The sequence below is a fragment of the Vicugna pacos genome, chromosome 7, assembly GCF_048564905.1.
Source record: "Vicugna pacos chromosome 7, VicPac4, whole genome shotgun sequence".
Taxonomy (NCBI): Eukaryota; Metazoa; Chordata; class Mammalia; order Artiodactyla; family Camelidae; genus Vicugna; species Vicugna pacos.
In genome coordinates, this window is record NC_132993.1 from 43,396,721 (window position 1) to 43,421,279 (window position 24,559).

At 49.5% G+C, this 24,559-nt stretch overlaps 1 protein-coding gene across 6 annotated transcripts; it reads left to right on the top strand.

Moving 5' to 3' along the window:
* Nucleotides 1-1,530: 1,530 nt before the first annotated feature.
* HOXA3 (homeobox A3) lies at nt 1,531-20,952 on the top strand. Of its 6 annotated transcripts, XM_072964790.1 has the most exons (5): nt 5,927-5,990; nt 16,258-16,521; nt 16,636-16,695; nt 17,170-17,815; nt 19,213-20,952. In XM_072964790.1, the coding sequence occupies exons 4-5, from the start codon at nt 17,290-17,292 to the stop codon at nt 20,016-20,018; spliced, it is 1,332 nt and encodes a 443-aa protein (XP_072820891.1). In that variant the 5' UTR covers nt 5,927-5,990; nt 16,258-16,521; nt 16,636-16,695; nt 17,170-17,289; the 3' UTR covers nt 20,019-20,952. The 6 variants fall into 6 exon arrangements, with proteins under 6 accessions (XP_015092767.1, XP_072820891.1, XP_072820890.1 ...); XM_015237281.3 differs by lacking the exons at nt 16,258-16,521; nt 16,636-16,695 and adding an exon at nt 1,531-1,660 and having other exon boundaries at nt 5,908-5,990; XM_072964789.1 differs by having other exon boundaries at nt 16,258-17,815.
* Nucleotides 20,953-24,559: the final 3,607 nt, after the last annotated feature.

A 24,559-nucleotide genomic window follows, 5' to 3' on the forward strand; every position in this document is an offset into this window, starting at 1 on the left:
TCTGTTTAAAAAACATTAAAGCTCTATGACACATTTGTGTGTTTCTTACTTTTAATTTAAGAAAAAAATTCTCTGGATTGAGATGTTTGACCTTGCATGTAAAAATCCTGTAGCTGGCTTGAGTTGTGTTCACTTGGATTGACTGCTCCCATAATTTGTATGAGTGTGTTCAACTTGAGCTGAACTCTTGTTGAGTTTGACCCACTATGGGAAAAGTTCCAAAGAGTAGGAAGGCTCTTGAGCTCTGAGAGGGCTCCTCTTCTTCCCAAACTTGGCCAGGCTTTCAGGCTTCAAGTCTGTGTAAGGCATAGAAACGTGTCGTTCCCTGCAATGAAAGGTGAAACCGCGCAGTGCTGTGGGCCCAGGAGTTTCTGCAGCTGTTCTACACGCTGAACTCTGAACACACTTGGAAAGAAGTGGTCCCTTTGGTATTTATTGCACCTTCACACTTAATCTGCCTGTTTCCCTGGAGATAAAAAATAGTTTGTGCAAAGGGTTGAGATTGCTTTTTGTTTCTTGGTTGTTTTTAAGGTTCTCGTCACTAACTACAGCTTGGGATTTTTGTTTGTTTGTTTATTTGTTTCTTTCTTTGAAGCAAGAGCTTTCAAAATAAACTGAACTTTCCCAGTACACCCTCCAAAATTTCTTCTAAGGAAAGAAAAAGCATCATGGCACCCAAAAATGCACCCCACGCAAGGCAGACCTGGGAGTATTAGGTGCTGGAAGAAAGCCAAACTCTGAACTAGGGTCACCTTCCTCACATGCACCCAGAGCTTTCTGCCCAGCCTAGAGATCTAGATTCAAAAGGTTGAACTCAAAACCCACTTCTCGATCTCCATAGCCCTAGTATTCATTTACTGATTTACAAGTCAGAAAAGAGAAGTTAGATTTGATTGTCACTGAAGGGACTGCTCTGCAAAAAGATTCAGAAAACCAGCACACACTACCCCCAGAATATTAGAAATGTCACCTGGCCTTGAATTAGGGTAGTTTTTAGTTTATGTAATAATTTTAGCACAGATGGGAGGGGGCACTCACCTACCTCTGCACTATCAGAGGCTTTTTCCTCTGATAGTGGCTAACCGTTAGCCAGTGGTCAGCGCTGCTACCCCTTTCACCTCTGATGCCCTGTGTGTGATACAGGCAAGGGCGATCAGTTGTCTACCTGGGAGCAAACCAAATTCCAGAGAAAAGTGATGGACAGTTAGTCTCTGAGGGCCCTCCTCTTCTCCCCAAGAAAATTCAGGGGCAAACAAATACACTCCTTCCCCAGTCAGGCCAAACCTGGCATAAAATGCATCTTACAAGGCGTGAACGGGTGCCAGGGATTTCTGGAAGCACTGTGACTACTGCTAAAACTTATTATCCCTCCCCCTACCACACGCACTTGTAAAACGAAATTAAATCACGCTGAAAATAGCAATTTTCTGAGGAATCATCAATCACCTTATACAATAAATACTTCTTTGTGATTCAACAGCAATTCTGAAAGGCATTCTCTGGGAAAAGTCTATGGAGAAGCGAGGGATCTTCTTGCAAATAATGTGGTCTCGGGCAAAGACTCAGCATCTTCACTGTCTGCTCAAAAAATGCCTGGATTCTTGGTGGAAATTGAATGTCAAGCTGCAAAACCTCAAATGGCAGATTATCATCACTTAAGGTAAATTCTTATATTTCTCCTTGATAGGGAAGGAAGGAGGGTACAGGGGCATTCATTAGCTTCATACCACAGGCACTTGTATAGGGGTGAAAGAGGTAACTTTCTTTCACTTATTCTGAGCCTATCCACGAAAGGAAGAGAGAGAGAGAATCAGGCTTGTTTTTCTAATATTCCAGGACAAATGGCAAGTTTTTGCCCAAACTGTCTTGCTTATTAAGGTATTGCTAAGTTTTACAAAGCTAAAATTATCCACAGTGATCCAGATGATTATGTCACTTCTTCAAGTGTTTTGCCTGTTTCAGATCTGGTTTAAGGGAGCTTGTTATAACAGCTTAGAAAATCCCACTTTGTGCTTCAAAATCGTGCATTGTCTGCCCTTTGCTAGGGCAACCATGAGAGTTCACCCAGAGGACAAATTTTCTATCTCATTAATTGTTTTTTTTTTTAAAGCTAACCCTACTGGCCCCTCAAACCCTTGACCTTTAAAGACAGTATTTTGTGTAAGCTCTATAATTCTCCTACCAAAATGACCCTTATACATGCTCCCTTCTTCTTTCTCTCTTTTTCCTTCCTTCTCTCTAATACATACTCATCTGCTTTAGTCACAGAGCCACACTGTGCATGACTCCAGAGATAAAAGTTTTGTCAACATCTGAAATCAACCTAAATCGGATAGGAGACACTTTAATGGTCACAGTTTGAATTAAGTGCTTAACACTCTCCCCCCTGAAGAAAAATGGCACTTTGTAGGATCTCTTTCCTATTTTTGCTGAAATCTACGATATACCCGGTGTTTTATTACAGCAGGAATTCAACTGTGACAGGCATAGTAGAGTACTTAATACCCAGGATGGAGCTCCCTAGATGTATGGGGAGTGGGCTCTCTGCACAGCATCTCTGACTTTTTATTCAACTGTCCCAGGGTGCCCACATTCCCCTTCCCCTACCTTTCAGCATCTTCCCCATGGGGTGGGTGTCACCATCTCTCCTCTTTCCCCCTGCTTCCCTGATCTTCCAAACTGTGCTGCTTTTCTCACCGCTGCCTTTCCTACAGTGGTTTCAACCTAGAAACAGATAAATGACTCTTTAGAATGGAAGGAAAGAAAAACCTCAAAGAATCAATGTAGCAAACAGAAACCTGGGAATCCCCATGTGAATGAGTCCGTTCTGTGCAGGCAATAAGCTGTTCTTTGCATTCCCTTGGTCTCTGCATCCCCAGCTGCAGTCCAGTACTGAAGAACACAAGTTCACCTTTCCCAACAGCTGCTCCTCTTGCCCCTTCTTGTTCTATATGCTGGCCCAAGAATAACTCTGATTCCTCTCTCAAAGAGTACAAGCTGGGAAAGAGGAGTGTGTTCTAACCCCTTGATAGCATCATGGAGGCTGCTGGGGCTGTTGTGAAACATTCTAGTCTGAAACTTCAGTCTTGGAACTCTGGCATTTCTTCTTAATGTCCCAAACTCATGGAATAACCCCGCCTCACCTCCCCCTTTCAGGGCAGTCTCATTCTCGCTGGGATTGATTCCTGAGACTCAGAGAGATTCCCAGATTGAAGCAATGTGCAAAGTAAAAGATCTGGAGGCCATTTTGGTTGTCTTCTCAGTTTACCAATGAGGAAACTGAGGCAGCTGAGTGCTCCCCCTACCCCTGCATGTTCTTTGTGTTAATGTGTAGATTGAATAAAGTCTTTGGTCTCACCTTGGGTAGAGGTAAGTGAATTGACATCTCTTCTCTTCAGAAGCCTATTCTGCCTGGAATGGACATATGCATCTGGGCTTACACTTGAAACAGACAGCCACAGGTGTGGAGCGGCCAGGGAAGAAGGGTTGGTTCTTGCCTGGTGAGCTACTAAATTGAAGCAGAGAGGCAGATTTTGTGACTAAACGGCCTTAGCTAAGGCGCTGAGACAGGTGGACTGACCTCTGGGCTCAGGAGGGAATGGATGGCAGTGTGCCTGGGAGAGAATTGGGCACCCCACTGTCTACAGTTCTCCTGGCATGACTAATTCTTGCCCAGGGATTTCAGTGTCAGTGGCTTGCCTGGGAGCCGGGCAAGAGCATCTGTGATCCGGAGACCTGGGAACTAAAAAAGCCAAACAACGACCCTGGTTGCAGCAGATAAAGGTGTAGCGTCTGTTCCAGGGAGATACTGAAATTGTAATCTCTGAGGTCACGTGACTCATTAAATAATTAATGCGGATCGTCAGGAATGGATTGGAGTCATCAGGGCCTCACTAGGAATGAATCTCTCAGAAGTGAGTCCCCCAACTTCCTATTTGATTTTTAAAAGCACACAACCTCAGATTTACATCCAAAGGCTTTTTAACTCCTTCAGGAGGGGTGGAGAGAGCCGGTCAACGAGGAGGACCGGAGCTGGCGGGCCCACACTGGGTCTTGGGGCTTTTCCTGCAGGGTTTCTGCGAGTCTGGGGATTGCGCGGCGACCAGGGAAACGTGAGTTCGGGCTCGGGATTTCTGCGGTCACATCTTGGCTTTGGTGATGAAGTGGGACGGATGCGCAGACAGTTGGTAATGTTCTGATTCACACTGGGGAAGGCTGCAGAGATACCACAGGACGGGTGCGCGGCTTTGTTCAATTTTCCCGGTGTTCATAAATCACCCGCGCCGGGCGAGCGAGGGAGCAAGCGAGCGCCAAAAACGCCGAGAGTGAAGCCACGGTGGCGGCGGCCATTGCAGAGGGAGAAACCTAGGCAGCATCTCTTTGTGACTCATTAGTCTGAACGATTTATGGGGAGCAGCAGCCCTGAATATTTGACTTGGGGATAAGTAAATAGCAACAATAATAATAACCATAATAATTACAATACTCCTAAGCGTCAAGGGGTGAGGTGTGTGTGGTAGTGGATGGTGGCATAAGGGATCTTTCCGGGTCTAAGTTCAGTGGCAACGTGCAGGGTAGCTAAGCCCTACCTTGCTCAGAGTCAGACCAGGATCCCCAAGGCCAGGGAGCACTCCCCTGTGGGGACACAGAGGGCAAGTATGAACAAGAGAAAGGGGCCCAGCATGCATTCTGAATCCCAAGTGTCTGATGGATGGTGGGGGCTGCAGGTCGAGGTGGTAGCAGAAGGCAGCTAGCTGCTTGTGTGCGGCCACTTGTTCAGTGTGTTATGAGGCCTTGAAGCCTGAGGGTCAGGGGACTTGTCAGCTATTTGGTAGCCTCTCTTGGCTATCAGCAGGATTGCATCGGCACAGAACAGTCATCTAGGGCTGATTTGGGCAGGCTAGAATGTGGGGAGTCTGCCCAGATCTGGATGAAGGGGTAATGGGACAAGGACAGGACTGTGGAAACAATCGGACCCCACAAAGTCCCTAGCCCAGCAGAGGACTTCTCTCTAGGGCCCAGCACCCAGGAAGATTCTTTGCCCCTCCTCAGTGTCTTCCCACATCCCCCCCAAATTTGGCTGACCATTTGCTAGTTAGAGGGCAAAAGAAGGTTGCAAACATCTTGAGGGATGAGGCGGCAGCAGAATTAGGGCTTGGTGCAGCTCAGGGCCCGCTGAGCAAAGGGAGGCTGGGTAGGGACTCCGGGGCCGGTATTGTCTGATGCTCGCTTCCTTCCCAGCTTCCCCTACTTCCAGCAATCATACTTAGCCTACTCTGAGGACCTGGGTGCTGTGGTAGTTCTGCCAGCCCACTGGGACCCAGAAGTGACGTCCCAGGGCTTGGATGAACCTCTCAAGACTGCCCTCCGGTCCATGGACTGAACCCGGGTCTGATTTCGCGCCAAACAAAAATGAATACTATTAGTGAGGTTTCAGAAGAGTCCGTGATTGAATGCTCCCGGACAAGGCTTCCCTTTGTTAGCAAAAGAAAATAAAGCGTGCATTCACATCCCCAAGTTGAGGTGCGTGAGGAGCTCTTGCTGCTGAGCCGACCACACCAACAGAAAGCTTCTTCCACCTTTCCGTCTTCCACCGCCTGGTCTATTTTCTTCCCGCTCCCCTTTCTCCTCCCCTAACCCAAAGAAAGAAAAAGAAGAGTGTGGGTGCGGAGATGGAGTACGTATTTATTTTACAAAAATAAATCACCATCTTCAGGCCATTTGTAGACTGGAACCTTTCGAGCAATGAGTGCGCCTCATGGACGAGTGCCCTGGCGACTCCTCCGTGTCCGCGTCACCCTGGGGGCCACCTTGGCGCCCGCGCTGCCCGCGCCTCCGACTCCGATCCTCCAACTCCCTTCCTCCTCCGCAGCCACCGTTCACCCTCTGCTGTTTATTTGTCCGCAGAGTGCCTGGACACCGGAAACAGCGGTTCCCTGAGCTCCCAGAGCTGGAGACACTCTCTGGTTCAGTCTTCGACATCTTTCGAGGTAAGCGCTGCACCAAAACTCTTCACTGCGCCAGGCTTTGCGCCCGGGCCTTTGTGAGTTTACTTTCCCTGGCAGCCGCATCCCTTTGCCCTTTGAAAGAAGTGCGGTCAATGTTTAACTTCGGAGGAGTTTGGGAGCTGGTTCCTCTCAGCTGTATGTCCTATGAATGCGGGGCTTGGGGCTTCGGGCAAACAAAAGAGTCTGCCCCAAAGCCAGCGTCCTGAGGGAGGGGCGGCTGCAGAGACCAAAGATGTGTGTACTGTAGGGGGAAGGAGGGTATCAGAAGGGTGTGTTTGTTTCTTCCCGCAAGCCCTAGACAAACCGCCACACGGAACAGCAGGGCAAAAGCAAGTCGAGGCCACCGTCGCAGCCGCCGCCGCGTGGGCTGCTCTCCTTGTCCACTGTTCGTGGCGCCTGCGGAGACTCAGTTAGGTGATCGGCTTCAGTCTCAGCTCTGCATGGAGGAAACTTGTCTCGCCACCTTGCAGTTTCTCCTATCCGCTTGCCTTTCTTTGGTACGGGGAAGTTGCTGTATTTCAAATGTGTAGAACATCACAGGCAGCTGGGCTGCTCAGTTCCTTTAGCCGGGTTGATCCGCTGTTCCTCCAACTGGAAAAGCATGGGTTTTCTATGTCTCGGCGTTTTCTTTTCCTATTTGGAATGAGGGAAAACTCTTTAAAATTCTTTTCAAGTTCTGGCTTAATTTGTTCTCTTAGTTTGGGATGCAAGGAGGTAATTACTGTGGTTTATTACCTTGTAAAAGATCCATAAAATTTGTGCCTATTTGGAGGAGGGGCTGCTGGAATAGCTTTCAGAAGCTCAGGATGAAGGAATGCATTTGCTTTATTCTTTCAGGAATTACTTATTTTTTAAAGTTTTCCAAGATTTTGTTTTCTATTCCCTAGGCCTCAGTCTTCCTTAAAATCTGCTACCACAGTATATATCAGGTTGTTAATTAATCAAAACATGCTATTCAGTGATGCTCTAGGGCTGATATGGTGTTCCAGATACAATTATTACTTTATCAGATAGGAAGTAAACAGAGTAATAATAAAGATGGTTACTTTCTCAGCTACTGTATGTCTATTTATACCAAGGATAGATGGAGCATTTCAGGAATTTGCAACACAATGTGTACTTAGGATTTGCATCTCTGCACACAACAGAACCACTCTGCATGTATAAATAGTTGCAGGGGTCTGTGGCCTTGTGTATGAAATGATACACACATCCATATGTGTCCAGAGAACTTGGAGCCTATTTGTACTGTAGTTGCACCCACAGGAAATACCTCATGTTAAATAATGATCTATAACCTACAAACACACACACACACACACACACAAAGTGGGCTAAGAGGGCCTTACCTGATGCTACATAGAAAGACCACTAGAGTTAAGAAAAGGGAGAAAAATGTTAAGTGTATTTTTGACAGAGAAATCAGATTGCAGTGTTTGAATACAGATATAGCTAATCTGCCAACAGCCTTGCAAATATTGACTAAAGCTCTGTATCCTTGGTCACCTGCTCTTTCCAAGACAACTTTGCGGCTATTTTGGCTCTGGTGTGTGGATCCAGGGCATGTGTCCCCAGTCCTGGCCAGGCTGGGGACGTGGAGAGTCAGTAGAGGGGGTACTGTCAGCTGGGTTTCCCAACCTGGGGCTAGATACTTGTGCATCTCTGTTCTTGTTCTCTGGAATTGAACTATAAAAGGCCCAAAGCTTTGCTCCAGGAAGCTGGGTTTCAGAGTGGTGAAGGAGGACTCTCAGCTGCTGGTTCCCTGGGGGTTTACCAAACCAAGATCTCTCTTAGGGAAGCCGTTTTCAACCTCAAAAGTTAAATTTCCTTTGACTTGCTCAGATTTTTCCTTTCACATCCCACCCAATCACTCCATCCCACCCCAAGTTGTTAATGTTAATTGTTAAACAGCAGTTGAAGCATTAACTGGGCTGTTAACAGCAGCATAGAGGCTCCTGGCTGGAGCTGAGATGCTGCTGGGCCCTGCTGGCGTTAAGGCATTTCTCTGAAGCAGTACCAAAGGCTTCTCCCATTGATTTATTACCTCGGGAGTTTGGTTTGCTCCAGACTGCTCTGAGAGTTCTGAAGGGGGCCCCTTCTCATCTTTGAGTTAAAGCCTCTGCAGAAACTTTGGTTGTGGGGGAGGGGAGTTTGCCAGGCTATCTGAGGAGCTCCGTGTGAAATTGTGTGGGTAGAAGGGATAAGAGGAGCAAAGGACAGTGCATTAGTTGTCTGAGTCCCTGGGGGTGGGACTGGAGAGTGCATTTTTGAAACCAGTCTTTGGTCCTGTCCCTTACCCCCAAACCTGAGAGAAGCAGGTTTTCACTCTGAGTTGTCACTTTCTAGCTTGTGGCTTAGGTCAGAACTGGGAAGGTTCACATTAGAGGTTCTCTCCCAGCTATCCCACAGATGGAACCTTATTAGAACACTGCCTCCAGCTTAGACCAGGGCTCACTTCCAAGGGATTAGGTCTTCTCTTTTATTGCCCTTCTGATTTGGATACCCCCATGACCAGGCTCCTTTACGGAAGGCCTTACTTTCTCACCAGGCCCCTCTGTTCCTCTGCAGGGTAGGAGTTGGGGGGAAGGAATCATGCACAGCTTCCTACAGCTGCTGCAAGTGAGTCCTCACACTTAGGGAGGCCGAGCCAGCTGAAGACCCACTCAAGGAACAAAGGAATATGGCATGAGGATCTCACCACCTCAGGGCACTCCCCAAGTTCAGAAACTAAGACCTGAAAAGAGGAAATTTTTAGAGGGCCCCTGAGAGCTTGACAGTGGGCAGTGTCACCTAGAAGAAGACAGGAGTTGGAGTAGGGTGAGGGCGGGGGAATGCTAGGTTCCTCTTGAGCAAAGTTGGTCCAGTTCAGTTTCTGATGGTTGACAGAGAGTTGTCTTGGGGGAGTGGACCCATCTGCAGAGAGGGTCCTAGATTGTCTTGTAGGTTAATTCAAGGGATGCCAGCAAAGGTTGGTTCCTTTTTTTCTCTCTTGAAGAGACAATTAAATCATTTCCTCTTACATTTTTCATCATTAGAAGCCTATAATTTCATGTATCACTCAGCTATGCACTGAGGAAATGATTAAGTGCAGGTTTAGCCAGGGTACTTGGTCTTTCCAGGTTTTACAAAACTCTGACCCTCCACTCTAGAGCCAAGCATCTCTCTTCTAGGGGGCTACCATTAAACAAACCCAACTGGACTTGGAGGAAGTGCTTGAGCCTTTTGTCAGGTAATTATGGGCCTTTTGGGTTTCTCCAATGAGTGTGGTGTATGGTGTGGGTGTTAGCAAACTCCATACAATGGCAGGCCATTAGGGAGTCCACTGACTAGGCCAGTCATTACTGGGTTTTCTTCTGGAGACAGGGACCTGTGCCTTGCCTTTTGATGTACTGGCCAGTGGGCCAGGGGAGACTGGTGCTTGGATGTTCTGAGTTCAGCTTGTCTGTGAGTGGAAGCCTGTAAGGAAAGTTACATGAACTATAAGGATGGTGACAGGATTGCTATTCCCTTGTGTTTGGATTGGGTGTAAAGAAATTTAAGCAGAGATAAGTGGCCTTGCGTGGCATGTGTTGGTGGGGGGGGGGGGCGGGGAGGTGCCCCCAGAGTCCTACTGCCCTAGACAAAACTATTCCCTACTGCTGGTCAGGGTCCCCCACTTCCCCTCCCTGAAAGCTAAATGTTCTGCTAGCAAATCTAGTTCCTTCAGTGATTCCCTATTTCAAATAAAAGGATTTAAGTTGACGTATGACCACGTGAGCACATAATATAGCGCATTATTGTGGCATTTGGAGCGGAGACCCAGGCGGGCTTCGTCTGTGATTACGTTTTCTAGATTCTCTACAGAGCGAGAGCTTTTTCCCCCACCCCCACGCACCCACCTCCTCCTTCTCCTTCCCCTTCTCTGGAGAGCACTCTCCTAGCTGGTTGCAGTTTTCAGCGCTCATGGAGCAGTTCTGGGCGAGCTAGCCGATGGGATTCCAGGCCACACCGGGAGGATGGAATTTATTTTAAGGTATTTCCGTTGATTGTTCATATCTAGAGTGAGTTATGGCTGTGAGAGACAAAAGTCAGGCGAGGAGACCCTGGTTCAGGGACAGGACCCTCCGCACTTCTCTTCTTTTGTTTCTCCTTTAGAACCGAAAGCATTTGAAAGATCCCCAGTAGCTCCTCAGACTGAGTTTAATTCCCTGGGAAGTGTTGGGGGAATGTAAAGAAAGAGCAGCTGGGGGCTACTAGGTGGGCCTGGTGGCCTCCAATGCTTGGTGGCTTTGTCCACTGCAGAGGGACTTGAGTCCCAGAAGCTGAGCCCCAGGCGGAGGAAGGGTCCCGAAGCGCCCGCTCTGGCCAAGGTGGCCCGTGCTGCGCTTGCTGGACTCCACTGCCTGGAGAGGGTGGGGGCTGGGTGAATGAGGAGGGGAATGGCTTCCTGGTTAGCCGCGTTTGCCGTGTTTGCCGGCAGGATGGAGGGTGAGGGCTGACTTGGACAGCCAGAGCAACTGGGAGAGAAATCAATGAGTGTACAGATGCGCTGCCATTTTATTGATGATGCTTCAGGCTACTTTGTTCAGTGCTGGGTTGCAGGACGCACTTTTCCACTTGCCAGACTGAAGGAGCCAGACCCTGAGGAGGAGCCATTGTTTCCTGGAGCACCTTCTGCTCAAGCAGGGGGTGGAGAAAGACAGCGCAAATCTAGGAAAGGCTTAGGGTGGGGGCAAGCATGCTGGATGCCCAGAAACTCTGTTATTCTAACATTCAGGAGACAGAGAAAGGAGGGAGCTGGAGATGAGTTTGGGCTTAATAATGCGAAAGGCTTGGGCACCCTGTTGTACACCCCACCAACCTGATGTGGAGAGTTGGAGGACAGGGCTAGAGGGAATTCCGAAGGCAGGGTCTGTAGGAAGCAGAGGCAAATACCTCAGTGGCTTCAGAGGTCCAGAAACGGTGCTGTAGCCAGGATGGAGGCAGATGAGAGTTAAACAGTGTGCTTCCAAATTGCTGGGAAAGCCGGAGCTAATTGGGCTTTAGGGACCCAGCACTCCTGGGAAGGATGGAAACTCCCTAAAAAGGTGAGGGAAACTTTGCTTTCCTCTGCTCTTAAAGCTCTTGGAGCAGAGAAAAGGGGTGCTGACAAGGAATCCGGAATTGGATTTATCCCCTGACTTAAAAAAGTCTTCTTTCTTTCTGCACTTGAAACAAAATCAAATCAGGTTTCCCCTCCTTGAGTGGGATTTTCTTCTCCAGACGGAAGGGCTGCTTCAGCCCTCCCCTGCTACTGGCCCAGGCGGTAACTGTGTTTAACTGAGGCCGTTTCAAGTGCTCTAAAACACCCCTTGGAAATAAAATGTAAGCTTTAATTGCTGTTCAATTACTTGTCAGCATTTCATATGATTTATGACCCAGTTCTGGCGCATTTTTGACCCAGTTAAAGACTCATAAATAATATAGTTTCGCTAGAAAGAATGAGAGAGGGAATAGAGGTTTGTTAAAGGCATCTTTTTATTGTCACTTCAGTGCCAGCAAGTGGAATAAATATCTAAGGATGGACTCTCAAGCTGATTCTGTATGAAAGTGTGCACAAAGAGAAGCCAATAGTGGTGTTTATAGAGAAGCAGTTGGTTTTTCCTCCACAGAAAGAGCTAAAGCCACTCCATTATAGCTAAACTATAGCTTAAAAAAAAGATAGTCCTCTTTTACCCTCAAAATGCCAGCCTAACCCTCAAAGGCAAGCATATTTCCTCATTGATCTTTCTCCCCATTCTGGGATTTCCATGCCTCTTCTTGCCAACAGTTATTCCTCACCTTCCTCCTTGGGTGCACAGCCAGCCTAGGACCCACCCGAGGCCCTCGCGACAAGTTCACAGGGAGAACACTGTGAAGGGTGGAGAGGCACCAGCACACCTCTGCCCTTTCAAATATGCTTCTAGTGCTGAGAAAATGTTTTCTTCTCGTCCTCCCGGGCAAAAGATGGAGGACATGGGACTTGGGGTACTGGGGGAGTCAAGAGGTCCTCTCCCCAAAGAAAACCTCAGTGGTTTTGGCGGAGCCGGGTGAATTGTTGCTGGATTTGCCTAGAAAGACCGCAACGGCAGCGCGGGGTGATTTCTGACGCTGGGAATCGACAAGGTATTTTCCTTTTAAAAAACAATAAAAACCCTTCAGCTATTATACGTTATTATTTTAAATCACCTCACCTGCCTAGCTCCAAAAGCCAGTCCTTTGGATTTCAGCAGAGGCCTGAACCCCAGCAATTTGCGTGTCAGGCTGCCGGCCCCTAGTCCTGAGGTCGGAGCCCCATTTCTGTCCGCAGCAGCTCTCGGCCAAGAGGCCACCTAGTCGGACTCAGGCGGAGGCCCCGGCTTTCCCTGGGCTCCCCTTGCCCTGGGCTCCTGCGGCTCGGCGGTGTCCAGTCTCCGCGTTTTGCCGGCCCGGTTTTGGCACAGATGGAAAGGTATGCGCCCCGGGCGCCCCAGCCCTCACCACGGCGCCCTGGGCCCCCTCGGCCCCGGCCTTCCTCTCCCTGGTAGTTTCTCACGGAGTGCATGCCTTCCCTGCAGCTGGCTTAGCTGAGAAGGCGGTGAGTCGAGTCAGCAGTTTGGAGGAGAAAGTGCGGGTTGATTATTGACCTACGCCTTCTTTCTTCAAATGCCACATCCGACCCAGCCGGTTTGAAGAGAAAATGCCGCCCAGCGGATTTTTGCGGCCGGCTCTCGCCTCCTACGCGGCCCGGCTCCCCCTTTCAAGTTGTGCTGCAGCAATATGCCATAAGGAGCAAGTGTTTGCTGTTTTGTGCTCTGTTTACAGCTTTGGGGCGCCGAGTCATAAATCTTACCCAGCCATAAATGACAAAAACCATTGGTATGCATGAGGCCACCCTGGCCCGGAGTGCTTTTTGATTTCTCCCTTTTCCCTTGGCTTTGTTTTTGCTCTAAGGTGACACTTTGGCTCCCTGACAGTTTAAACATACTACTTATATTTTTAACACCTTCCTTTGAGAAGGTCCGGCCGTTGACACCTTGGAATTACACGAAAGCTCCATTTCTCTCTTTTTCTCACACACATATCCTTGCAGAGTTCAGTTTTGAATCTGGGGAGTTGAAGAAGCTTTAGGTGGGAGAAAGACCATCCTCCTTAAAGTTGTGGCAATATTGCCGGTACACCGGGCCTCTCTGCTCAGCGTGCCTATCACTAATTAGGGGAGAAAGTATAGATGTGGATTCCTGTTGGGGTCAGAGTTTGTCTTTGCCTGAGAGTGAGCTGCATGTTTGTACTGTGAAATGGGCACAGAAGAGCTGGAGAACGGAGTTTCTAGCACCTTTGTGTGTACCTGAGCACAGAACATCCCATTTCACTGCCCCATAAACTACATCTTCCCCAGGCTACTTTCCTCCTGGCTACCAGTATTTCAAGGGTTGCTGCCTAAAAATATAACCAGAGACAGCTCAGTTGGGTCTTGGGGAGGTCTTCCGAGAATGGAGGTCCCATCCAGGGCCCCCCAGAGATTGACTTTGAGGTTCTTGGGTTGGGGGTGGCAAGTAAGGTAAACTGCTCAAAGTCTGGGGAACTCTATTCTGGTTCTCTTTTTCCCTTTGCCCCACAACTGGAAATGTCCAGGGCACAGGGTTAGGTGGTTTTTCAAACCGATTCCTAATAGAGCCAGCAAGAGAGCCCCTTTGTGAGAGCCGTTTGTCCTCATTAGCATAATTTTCCTGGACTTTAGAGACGCCTAGGAGCGGGGAGAGGGCGGGGGTTGGGATTGGGGGGAGGCTACCCTCCTCCCGCAACCACGGAGCTCCCCCTCTCGCTCCTGTCCCTCCCCTCGCCTCAGCCCCATCCCCCACACCGGCCCGCGCTCCCCCAGCGCCTTGGCCTCCCCTCCCGCCCGCCCCCAGCACCCCCCATCGCACTCCCCGACCAGACGCTGCTCCGCGTGTAATATTCATAAGAAACATACCCAAGTCGGTGCCACTAGCCCAAGCAGAGCCCCGCGCCGCGCTAGCGCTTATCTCCAGGCCGCGGCTGCTGCCCTCGGGAAGGGCAGGGGGCGGGTGTGTGGGGGAGGGGAGGGAGGGTGGGTGGGGTGGGTGGGAGGGGGGGTCCGAGCCGCCCCAGTCCGCCCTGGGCGAGCCGTGCTGGAGCAGTGAGGCGGCCACGCTCTGCGCCGCGGCGTCCGGGCCTCAGGGTCTCCCTCCCGCCCGCCGTCTCGGCTGATGCTGAGGGTCGGTGCCCATCCCGCGCCGAGGGGACCCGGCCGGGCCGCCAAGCCGGGCCGGGGGCCGGATCCCAAGCCTGCGCCCGAGCCCGAGCCCACTCTTGCAGCGCTCGTCAGAAGTTAAGGTAAGCAGGGCCACAACCGGCTGCTCTCAGCGCTGAATGGCGGAGTTTACGTCTCGGTGATTTATGGCTGCAGACTTAAATCTCGGTTCAAGAAGAGTTCACAAGCCGGAGCTTCCTTCCCGGCAGTGACTGATACCCTTACACTTCGAGTTCAGGCCGCTTTCCCATCCCCGCCCCCACCTCTTCCCTCTCCCCCAGTCCAGCCTCAACTTTTCGGGGTTGGGGAGAGAGGAAGGGGTGGGCAAAGGGATGCGGGGGCTCTTACCCGTTGTTTCCGCTTAACTCGGGGTGAGGGCAGGCGGAGGAAGGGTCAGAAGTGGAAGAAGGGAGCGGTGCCTGAAGGTAGAAGGTTGAATTTGGGCAGATCTTCCAGAGAGACAATAGAGCTTGCTTCCTGTAACTCAGTTTAGCCTCCTTAGCCCTCTTTCAGCTCTTGCACCTGGGGGTTATTGTCCAGAAACACATCTTTCCAGGAGACTCTCCTCCCATCCCCAGCCCTTGCTTAGGGGTGCAAAGCAAAGTTTCCTGGCTGGCAAATCTCCAACTTCTTTACTAGGTTGCAAACTTTAGGGGCTGTGTTGGGGCAGCGAGGGGGAATTGTGGATTATGTGTACCCCAAGGTGATTATCTGCTGACTCAAACAATAGGAGGGACTTTGGTGGGATTTACAAGGTGAATTCACATTTTAAGTTTAGGAGGTTGTTGTATGTTCTTAGAGTTCTAAGGTATTTTTGTTATTTTACAAGACAATGCACAACTTGATGGAAAGACCTAAGCAGCAGGCTGGTGTAGCTTGTGATAATGGATTAGCAAGTCGCTTGAAATATTGCATGTTCAAAATCAACTTAATTTTGTTTTATCTAATATCTTGCTGTTCAAGTGTCTGGAGTAATTTTCTTAACCTGATGTTTTATTTTACACAAGCCCAGTATCTTAAAAATTTATGATGGCAGACATTAACACTGCCAAATGTAATTGGAACTATTTTCAATGAAAGAACAGGAAACTAAGACATTAAATTGCTATTCTGTTTTAAATTTTATTTTATCATTTATTTACTTTTAACCATGGTATCTGTAGCTTCCTATCTATTTCCAAAAGAGAAACAATACTCCAGGGCTCAAGATCACATACAATAACTCTGGATAAGGGTTGCTGTAATTTTTAATTGAGGTTCTGGAAAATTAATTGTGCCTGTTTTCCAGATGTTGGGCAGATTGTTGGTTTAATAATGAAATATAAAGGAGTCCATTATTAAAAACAAAATTATAATCATCTACTGGTAGATGCTTATTACATTAATTTTTTTGGTTAACAAAGTGTCTGCTATTCCTGGAAGACTTGAATAACTCCAGGACTCAAATACACATAGTTGAAACATAGAAGTGTAAACAATTTTCTTCATGAATTTGTCATAAAGAAAATTTGTGATTTTCTTAAATGGCCAGGGAGACTAAAATTCTGATTTGGAGGGAACTATATGAACTCACATGGAAGTTTTCTGAGCTGAGAACCAGAGGTTAACCAAGAAAAGGTGAGAACAAAAATAAAACATAGATTTCACTTTTGTAGTCCACTTCCTAAATAAAAAGGGGTCGAGAAGGCTTTCAATTGCTTTTTAGATTTCCAGGTTTGCCCTTTACTTGGTGTTTCTAAAGCAGGTAAAAAGGCCAAGGAATATTAACAACAACAGCACACAAAGATCAGGGAACCCTGGTGGCATTTTATGGCTTGTGCTTCCATCCCTCGTCCGGAGTTAAATGACCCCCATACATCAAATTACATAGCAGTTTCTAGGACAGAATCTATTATCGTTAAGTTGGAAGGGGAGTTCAAGCCGTGGTCATGGAGATGAACGCTGGTTTTTCAGGTTCTTGGTGGATTTTTTTTTCTCTAATCCATCATGTTTTAACAGGTAGAATTTGATAGTTGCCCTGAATAACAGCACCTCGGAAAGTCCAAGGCAGGAAGGTCTGGGGACCTTCTGTAGCAAGGGAAAAGAGCTGGGAGTGACCTGCTGGGACCTGCCTGAGAAACAGGGAGAGAGAAGGAGTAAAGAATTGTCCAAGATTTGAGTGACTTGCTGGAGGGGAATGGTGGTGTTGGTCCCTCCCCACAGGATGTTCCATCCGAAGTTTTCTCTCTCCTCTCCTTGACCACAAGGGGCTCTTTGGAAGAGGTAGGCCATATCCCTTCACAAGTGTAGATTAACTGCCTAACAAGCTCAGCTTCTGAAATCCAGCAGGGCTGAGTATGGCTATTGCCTGAAAAAAAATTGTGCATACCTCTCTAGGGTGCTGGACGGTCCAAGAAGGGCCTGGATGGGAAGTCACCACACATCATGATTCTTTTGGCAAGTATCAGTTCTAAAGAGAGAATTGGAGGAAAAATTGGTGACCCAATCTCACCTCTACCCCCTCGCCCCTTGCCCATGATCCCCAGAGGGGAGAAATCCAAGGAGCCGTGACGAAGAGACACCCCGTTTCTTCTTCCCTGGAAAAGAAGGATCCCGACCCTGTTCCTTTCTAGTCCATCAGGCCTTTCTCCTTTTGAACTCCAGCTCCCGAGACCCGGCTTCCAAGGACCTTTCACTCTCCTCCTCACTCCCCGGAAAACCCCCCAACTCCAGGCACAAGTTAAGCAAATATTTGTAGCTGCCAGTAAATTCCAGCGGCTTTTTATAGCGTGGCTTTCTGCGCCCGGGGCCAAGTCGTGCTGCTAAATATTGCTGACCACTTTTTCTTTTATGGCTTTCATGTCACTTAGCTATTGAGAGTAAGATGGATTTGCGCCGAGCCCTCACGGCGCTGCGATTCTCGCCCCTCAGGTCTGCGCGGGGCAGCCATTGGCGGCGGAGCGTCACGTGACCGCGGGGGCGTGCCAATGTGCGCCCTCACGGGTGTCAAGTCCCTGTCAGAGTGTGCGATCAAGATCCTGAAACAACGCGATGCAAAAAGCGACCTACTACGACAGCTCGGCGATCTACGGTGGCTACCCTTACCAGGCAGCCAATGGGTTCGGTTATGATGCCAGTCAGCAGCCGTACCCGGCGTCTGCGGCAATGGGCGCTGATGGCGAGTACCACCGACCGGCCTGTTCACTCCAGTCGCCTACGAATGCCAGGGTCCACCCGAAGGCGCACGAGCTGAGCGAGGCGTGTCTGCGCACCCTGAGCGGTCCTCCCAGCCAGCCCCCAGGCCTGGGCGAGCCGCCCCTGGCCCCACCGCCACCCCAGGCCGCTCCCCCTGCCCCACAGCAGCCTCAACCCCCTCCGCAGCCCCCTGCGCCCACCCCTGCTGCGCCCCCGCCCCCCTCATCAGTCTCCCCACCTCAGAATGCCAGCAGCAACCCCACCCCTGCCAGCGCAGCCAAGAGCCCTCTACTCAACTCGCCCACCGTGGCCAAACAAATCTTCCCCTGGATGAAAGAGTCTCGGCAAAACACTAAGCAGAAAACCAGCGGCTCCAGCTCAGGTAAAGGGCGCCTTCCCGAGGAGGGTACTCCAGCCTGGCGCCCAGCTGGGCAGGCCACGCCAGCCACAGCCAGCAAGGTCTAGGGGCCCTGAAACATGCCCAAGAATTCACTCCTCCTCCCTCAAACCCTTAAAGGTTTCCAGAGAGTCTTTGCACTAGAGAGGTGACAGGACTCTGTGTGCTCAGGAAAATCCCAGAAAGAGACCTGATGGGAGTCTCTCTGGACCTAAGAGCAAGTGGGGCCTAGTGACTTTGGAATGCCTCTTGTGGAGTTAAGACCTTTGGGCAGAACAAACCTGAACTCCACTTTTTATCACAGTTCCTCATTTCTAATGAAACAGTGACAGCTACTCCACACTGAAATGTGGCAGAATGAAAGCAGGCCTCCAAATCAGAATCAATGCTCTGCCTATAATCAGAGCCTATTTTTAAATTTTTGCTCCAGCAGATGGAGTGGCTGCCTTACCTCTGGGAAGGCTCTACTCAGACTTAGTACAATGAAGGCAGCCAGGGATCTCCTGGGGGAGGGGATGCAGACTTGTCATTCTAATGGGAACCACATGGGCCTCCTGGAACCAGATTCCAGTAGAAGATAGGCGTTGGGTCTTGGGCTTCCCAGTGTCTTGATTTCCTTTGCCCCTGGCTTCTCCAATTGTTAGGGCTCTGCTCTGAGCCTGAGTATCTGGGGTCATCCAGAGCCAGGATTTGGGGGGCCAGGGAGGAAAGGAAGGTCAAGATTAGCGGGTGAAGCTGGAACAGGCTGCTTGATGACATGGAGAAGTCCTAATTAATCGCACCCAGCATCAAGGGCCTGGGCCTCCCCACCAGAAATGAATACTTTCAATGGGGACCTCTTCCTTTGGGCAAAGAAGCCTTCCAGATTGGAGCTTCCACTCCACACATCTACACTTGGTAGATTAAATAAGTGGCCAGTTGAGGCAACTGTCTAATTCTTCAGTCAGACAGTGATAGAGGGAAAAGTTTATTGAGTGTATATTAGGTGCCCCATATTCCAGTTACTGTGAAGGGAATGAAGATGGTGAGACTGCCCACAGGGAGCTTGCAGTCCAGTATCCCTAGGGTCCATAAATTAGACAGAAAGTGAATGGCTCCAGCAGGGAAATATAGACCAGAAAAACAAACAGGGGCTTCTCCTTTTCTGTCCTTCCCAGCCTTGGAGATGCCTATGATCTGCAACTTTACTCTGTTAGGAGCTACCAGCACTGTTTGCCCACCAGGACAGAGGACAGCCTCTAATCCCTCTTCCCTTTTCTGGGCCCTGACAGATGGAGGAATCTTTGGGGCCTGGAGAAAGGAGGAGACTGGCTGGGTCAGGGGCTGGGAGGGGCTGCGGGCAGCCCCTGATGCCACTCTTCCTCTCTCCTCTGATCTCGCAGGGGAGAGCTGTGCAGGCGACAAGAGCCCACCTGGGCAGGCGTCGTCCAAGAGGGCGCGCACGGCCTACACGAGCGCGCAGCTGGTGGAGCTAGAGAAGGAATTTCACTTCAACCGCTACCTGTGCCGGCCCCGCCGGGTAGAGATGGCCAACTTGCTGAACCTCACCGAGCGCCAGATCAAGATCTGGTTCCAGAATCGCCGAATGAAGTACAAGAAGGATCAGAAGGGCAAGGGCATGCTGACGTCTTCAGGGGGACAGTCCCCAAGTCGCAGTCCTGTGCCCCCTGGAGCGGGCGGCTATCTGAACTCTATGCATTCGCTGGTTAATAGCGTCCCTTATGAGCCTCAGTCGCCCCCGCCTTTCTCCAAGCCCCCCCAGGGCGCCTATGGGCTGCCCCCCGCCTCCTACCCCGCACCCTTGCCCAGCTGTGCACCCCCGCCGCCCCCACAGAAGCGCTACACGGCGGCGGGGGCGGGCGCCGGGGGCACACCCGACTATGATCCGCATGGGCATGGCCTGCAGGGCAACGGCAGCTATGGGACCCCACACTTACAGGGAAGCCCCGTCTTCGTGGGGGGCAGCTATGTGGAGCCCATGAGCAACTCTGGCCCACCCCTCTTTGGCCTAACTCACCTACCCCACGCCGCCTCGGCTGCCATGGACTACGGGGGCGCTGGGCCGCTGGGCAGCGGCCACCATCACGGGCCCGGGCCAGGGGAGCCGCACCCCACCTACACGGACCTTACCGCCCACCATCCTTCTCAGGGAAGAATTCAGGAAGCCCCCAAGCTCACCCATCTGTGATGGTGGGCTCAGGGCTGCGCGCCAGGAGACTGCCCCCGCCCCCACCACTTTTCTTTTTCATTTGCTTTTTCTGTTATGTTTTGTTTAAGGTTTTTCCTGCCCCTCCCTTTTCTCTCTCCTCCATTCCCCATTCTCTCCCTCTCCCCTCCCCCGTTTTGTTTTCTTTGGTATCACGTTTTTATAGTTTATGTGACGTAGCAATCTTGGTTGCTGGAATGGCTGTCTGTATCGGTAGCGATATTTATCTTCTCCCGCCCCTCGCTCGGCCGCTGGCCCTGCACCCTTTACCTTCTCTACTCTTTGATCAGAAACAGGGTATATGAACAGATTTTCTAGCCGAGTTCTCCAATGTGAATTTGTTCGTACATTATGGCTCCCGAGGGGAAGCGATTACTTTTTTTTTAATTTTTAGTTTTTTTAAAAATTGCACTTCTTGTAAAGAGCGAGAAAAAAAAAATCAAAGGCGCTTTGAAACAGGGGCTCCCTGTGCAAGGATGACTAAGTGTACGTCTTTCCGTGTGTGTATGCTGGTGAACAGTCAGATTTATTTATATTTTTTTTGCAAGCATTGAATAATCTAAGTTTTAAATATTATTTATCCCCATCCGCTCGTATTTATATTAAAGAAATTCTGTACCCTGATTGTTCAGAAGGTTTCTTGGGCCTTTTGTTCAACGGTGTATTGGCGTACATAGAAAAAATTTTATTTGAAAGGGAAATATAATTCCTTTATAAAAACGGTAATGATGCAATAATACCAGAGAGGATCCAGCTTTTGAAAACAGTGATTTAGGTTTGTAACATCAGGCAAAACTGAAAAAAACAATCTGTAAACGCGAAAAATGCTAGATTTGTTTTGAGAGTTCTACATTCCTTGCTGCTCACATTCTGAGAAACAAAACAAAACAAAAAATAAAGTTTTTATTCTGAATAATATCCGTGTTCAGAAGGGGTTCTTTGGCCGAAGATAAGGGTCTGCGTGGAGTCCAGGCAGAGGCGAACTGGCGGAGCAGGCCACCAGGGCCCTCCAGCTCCAGCGTGAGGCCTGGCCCGGCGGCTCGCCTGGGAGCGAGACGAATTCTCGGGAAGGCAGCTGGAGCTTCTAGCGGCAGCAGCTCTGGAAACGCCAAGCAGCCAGCCCGCTGGGCTGCCTGGTGCCCAGCTGCCACGGAGGCCGGCCATGGGCGCAGGGGCTGAGGAGTGCGGCGTGCAGGAGAAACAAAGGCAGCGGGGCCGAGGCGCACAGGTGCCCCGCAGCCCCGCGGGCGAATAAGGTAGGGCTGTCTTCTCCTCCGTCTTCCTCTGGTCAAAGCGGAGCAGCCAACGCCTTAACACGGAGACTTGCCCGCAGCGCGGAGGATGCCGAGCACTTTCTAGGAGCAATCGGATTCTTCGCAGATGTTTCGCTGTCTCAAACGCCAGGAGGAAAGAATCAATCCTAAAATCGCCGCTGGGAGCAGAGAGGCTCGGAAAAGACTGAGGCTGATCCAGGTCTACAGCAAAAGGAAGGCTGAACTCCGAGGAGCCTCCCTGAGCCCTTCCATGGACTACTTGAGTTCAGCATCGGCTTCTTCCCGGAATTTGGGATTTGGCGTTCTCTGGATTTATTTCCTCTCCTTCCCTCCTCGCTTTCCTTTTATGGCCCCAGGGGGAGGGGGAGAGAGAAAGAAGACTGGTATCTTTCTAATAAAAATGCAGTTTTACAAGTACTTCTTTGATTTGATGCTACAGGAGCTAAGCATTACATTTCTACTCCTGAATTTAAGATAGGGCTGCGTACTGACTGGCTGGCAGAGGCAAAGGCAGTCACAGGAAAGGGAAATAGTTTCATTGTCAAATAAAAGAATTGCTCAGAGAAGGAACCAAAATCAGAAAGTGCAAACCTCAGAACTGCATCCTTATCAACATGCTCCCCTTAAAGCTGGAAGTGAGGAACCACCTGCGTCTGGGGATCAAGAACATCTTACGTGAGAAATAGATCCCCCTTCTCCCTGGATTGTATCTTTCAGAGACAGAGATGGAAAATGTCGCCATTTTGTTTGCAATTCAAAATATACATCATTATGGCCTTTATCTTCCCCCTGAGAAGCTCTCTCAGATGAACTTTAAAAACAGACACTGAAGCCATTTTGGGGTACCTTCTGGGTCCAAAGGACTTGCTTTTAGGGTACCTCCTCACTTTTAAAAAAAGAAAGAAAAGAAAGACTGGGAAGATGCAAAGCCAGGAAGCTGTAGAGATCTGAGTGTTTCTCTCATGCCAGAGAAGCTTCCCCTACATCTGTCCTTGGGGCTCCTGCTATGTCCTTTTTTTTTTTTTTCTTTTTAAAAAGTTTGGTCTGTGGAAGAAGTAGATTTGCTCCCTACCCCACCTCAACCTCCCTGCTGAAATATGGTGACCCTCAGAAATGCAAAGCCTAGAAAACCAGTCTTTGTAAGGACTGGAGCTTCTGCCCTTTTGGTTGTTCAGCTCTGGACACAGTGGGCTGAGCAGACACGGGAGTCTTCTTTTAATGAATAATTTTAGAGAAGTGTGTAAAATTACCTGGGAGAATTCAGAACAGTAGAGAGAGAGAGAGAGAGAGAGACAGGGAGAGAGCCAGAGAGAGACAGAGTGAGCAACCCACCCAGGGAGGAAAATCTTTCAGGGATCTCACTATTTGAACCCATTTCTAAAATCTACTCTTTAGCTGAAAGAGAACTGTTTGGAGGCTTCCTCCTTCCCTCAGGGCAGAGATTTTTAAAATGAGATTCCAATATGATTTCCCATATCTTGCCAGTCAAGACATCCATTTTGGCTTTCAAAGAAAAAATATCGATCTCAACCCCCCAGCTTCCTAGATATTAAAAAGTAATCCTTATTAAAATATCTCCCAAGTTAAAGTAATAGATTTGGGGAAGATTGCAGTGTTGAATGGTCAAAGAAAAGGATTTTCTTCCAGATGGTATTTGAATTAAGGCCTCTCAGACAAGCAGAAAGCTCTCACCCACACAGCCCCTGACAAAGCCTCAGCGATATGGGGGCAGCGCTGCTCCCTCTCGGTGCTCCCCCTCCCCTTAACCCTCAAAATTTTCTGGTAAAAGCAAATGCCAAAAGCCACCATCCCAGAGTCTGCAAAACACCCTTCCTAAAAGCAGCCTGATAACTCTTTCTGCTGCCAAAAAATATCTTTTAAAAGACTAGTTTTCCTTGTTTACTTGCGTTTCCTCCTCTCCTCTCTGCTCGGCCACATTTGATCTTGGAAAGAGCTTGAAGCTGAAATGTGTTCTTAAGGGCCAGAAGCTGTCAAGGCTTTTGGTGAGCAAGATTGATCGCACCCAGACTTCCTTCAGAGCTTTGTTTGGAATAAAAGCAAGAAAACTGAAAAACCTCACATTTTTCCAAAATAGCATCTCTATCTGTAAGGCGATGCTCTGGGCTAGTCAAAGACGGAGGCCACTTTATATATAATTTCCAACCCAAGCCCCCTTTGATGCCAGCCTCAGAGATGGAGTCCTATCCTTGTGCCTTGGTCGGCCTTCCTTGTTTTCTACATAGATTTTTCTCCCTCGACAATCTCTCCCTGGCCATCAGAATGATTTATTTTCCTGCCACCGATGCCTGCCAGCCTGGGGGAGTCTGATCACTTGGTCCATTTCAAAGGAAGCAAAAGCGAATCATCATTCTCAGGGTTTGGGGGAAAACAGATACCTTCAGATTTCTCTCTCAGCCTCCTCCCTTCTTTCTGGCTTGGTGGATTTTTTAGAAGTTATTGTTTGGTACCTAAAGGTGTTATCTTTTGAACCCTCCAGCACAGTCCAAGATGCGCTGAGTCTCGTCTCGAAGTTGGAAAAAAGAAAGTGAACAGAGAAACAGAACCTTTATAATTCCTCCATGGGTCGCCCTCTCTCACCCACCATACCGTTTCCCATAACTGAACCCGAGTGCAAACGTCCCTGGTGGCCAAGAATCAGGAAGGTGAAGGAGACAGTTCAGGCTGCCAGGGAGGGCTCACTGTGCCTGAACCAAGAAGCCCCCATCAGAGCGACAAAAAAAAAAAAAAAAAAAAAAAAAAAACGAGAAGAAGGGGACGAAAAGAAAGGGGAAAAAAAGAGAGAGAGAGGAACAAGCGCCTTCTCCCTCCCTGCTGCTAACTTCCAAAAGACTTCCTGGAAATCAGAAATACTCACCGCACCCGAGCCCCACGGGTATGAAACCCAGAATGCCAGGAGCCGCACGCGTTTGCTCGGGGCGGCATTTCTTTGGCTGGCCGCCGCCCTGGCTACAGGGATTTGGACACAGGGACCTGGGATTGTTGGCTCTTGGCACATGCATCTATCTTTCTCCAGCCACTTCTGAAAAGTTGATGGCGCAGGGAGGTCGGGAAGCTTCGAGAGCCGTCTCCCGTTTTCCGCTTCCCGGTGGAGCCAGATGCATAGCCGGCTAACAATTGGAAAAGCCGGCTAACAATGGGCTGGGGTCTGGGGTCCGGGGGCGAGGACTCGGAGCCGGGCTTGGGAGGGGGGCGAGGGCCTGCGGGAGGTTGGGGGAGGAGAGGTGGGCA

Coding starts and splice junctions, on each gene's coding strand:
- HOXA3 (XM_015237281.3), top strand. CDS start 17,290: ATGCAAAAAGCGACCTACTACGACAGCTCGGCGATCTACGGTGGCTAC. Junction 17,816..19,212: donor AACCAGCGGCTCCAGCTCAG/GTAAAGGGCGCC, acceptor CTGATCTCGCAG/GGGAGAGCTGTGCAGGCGAC.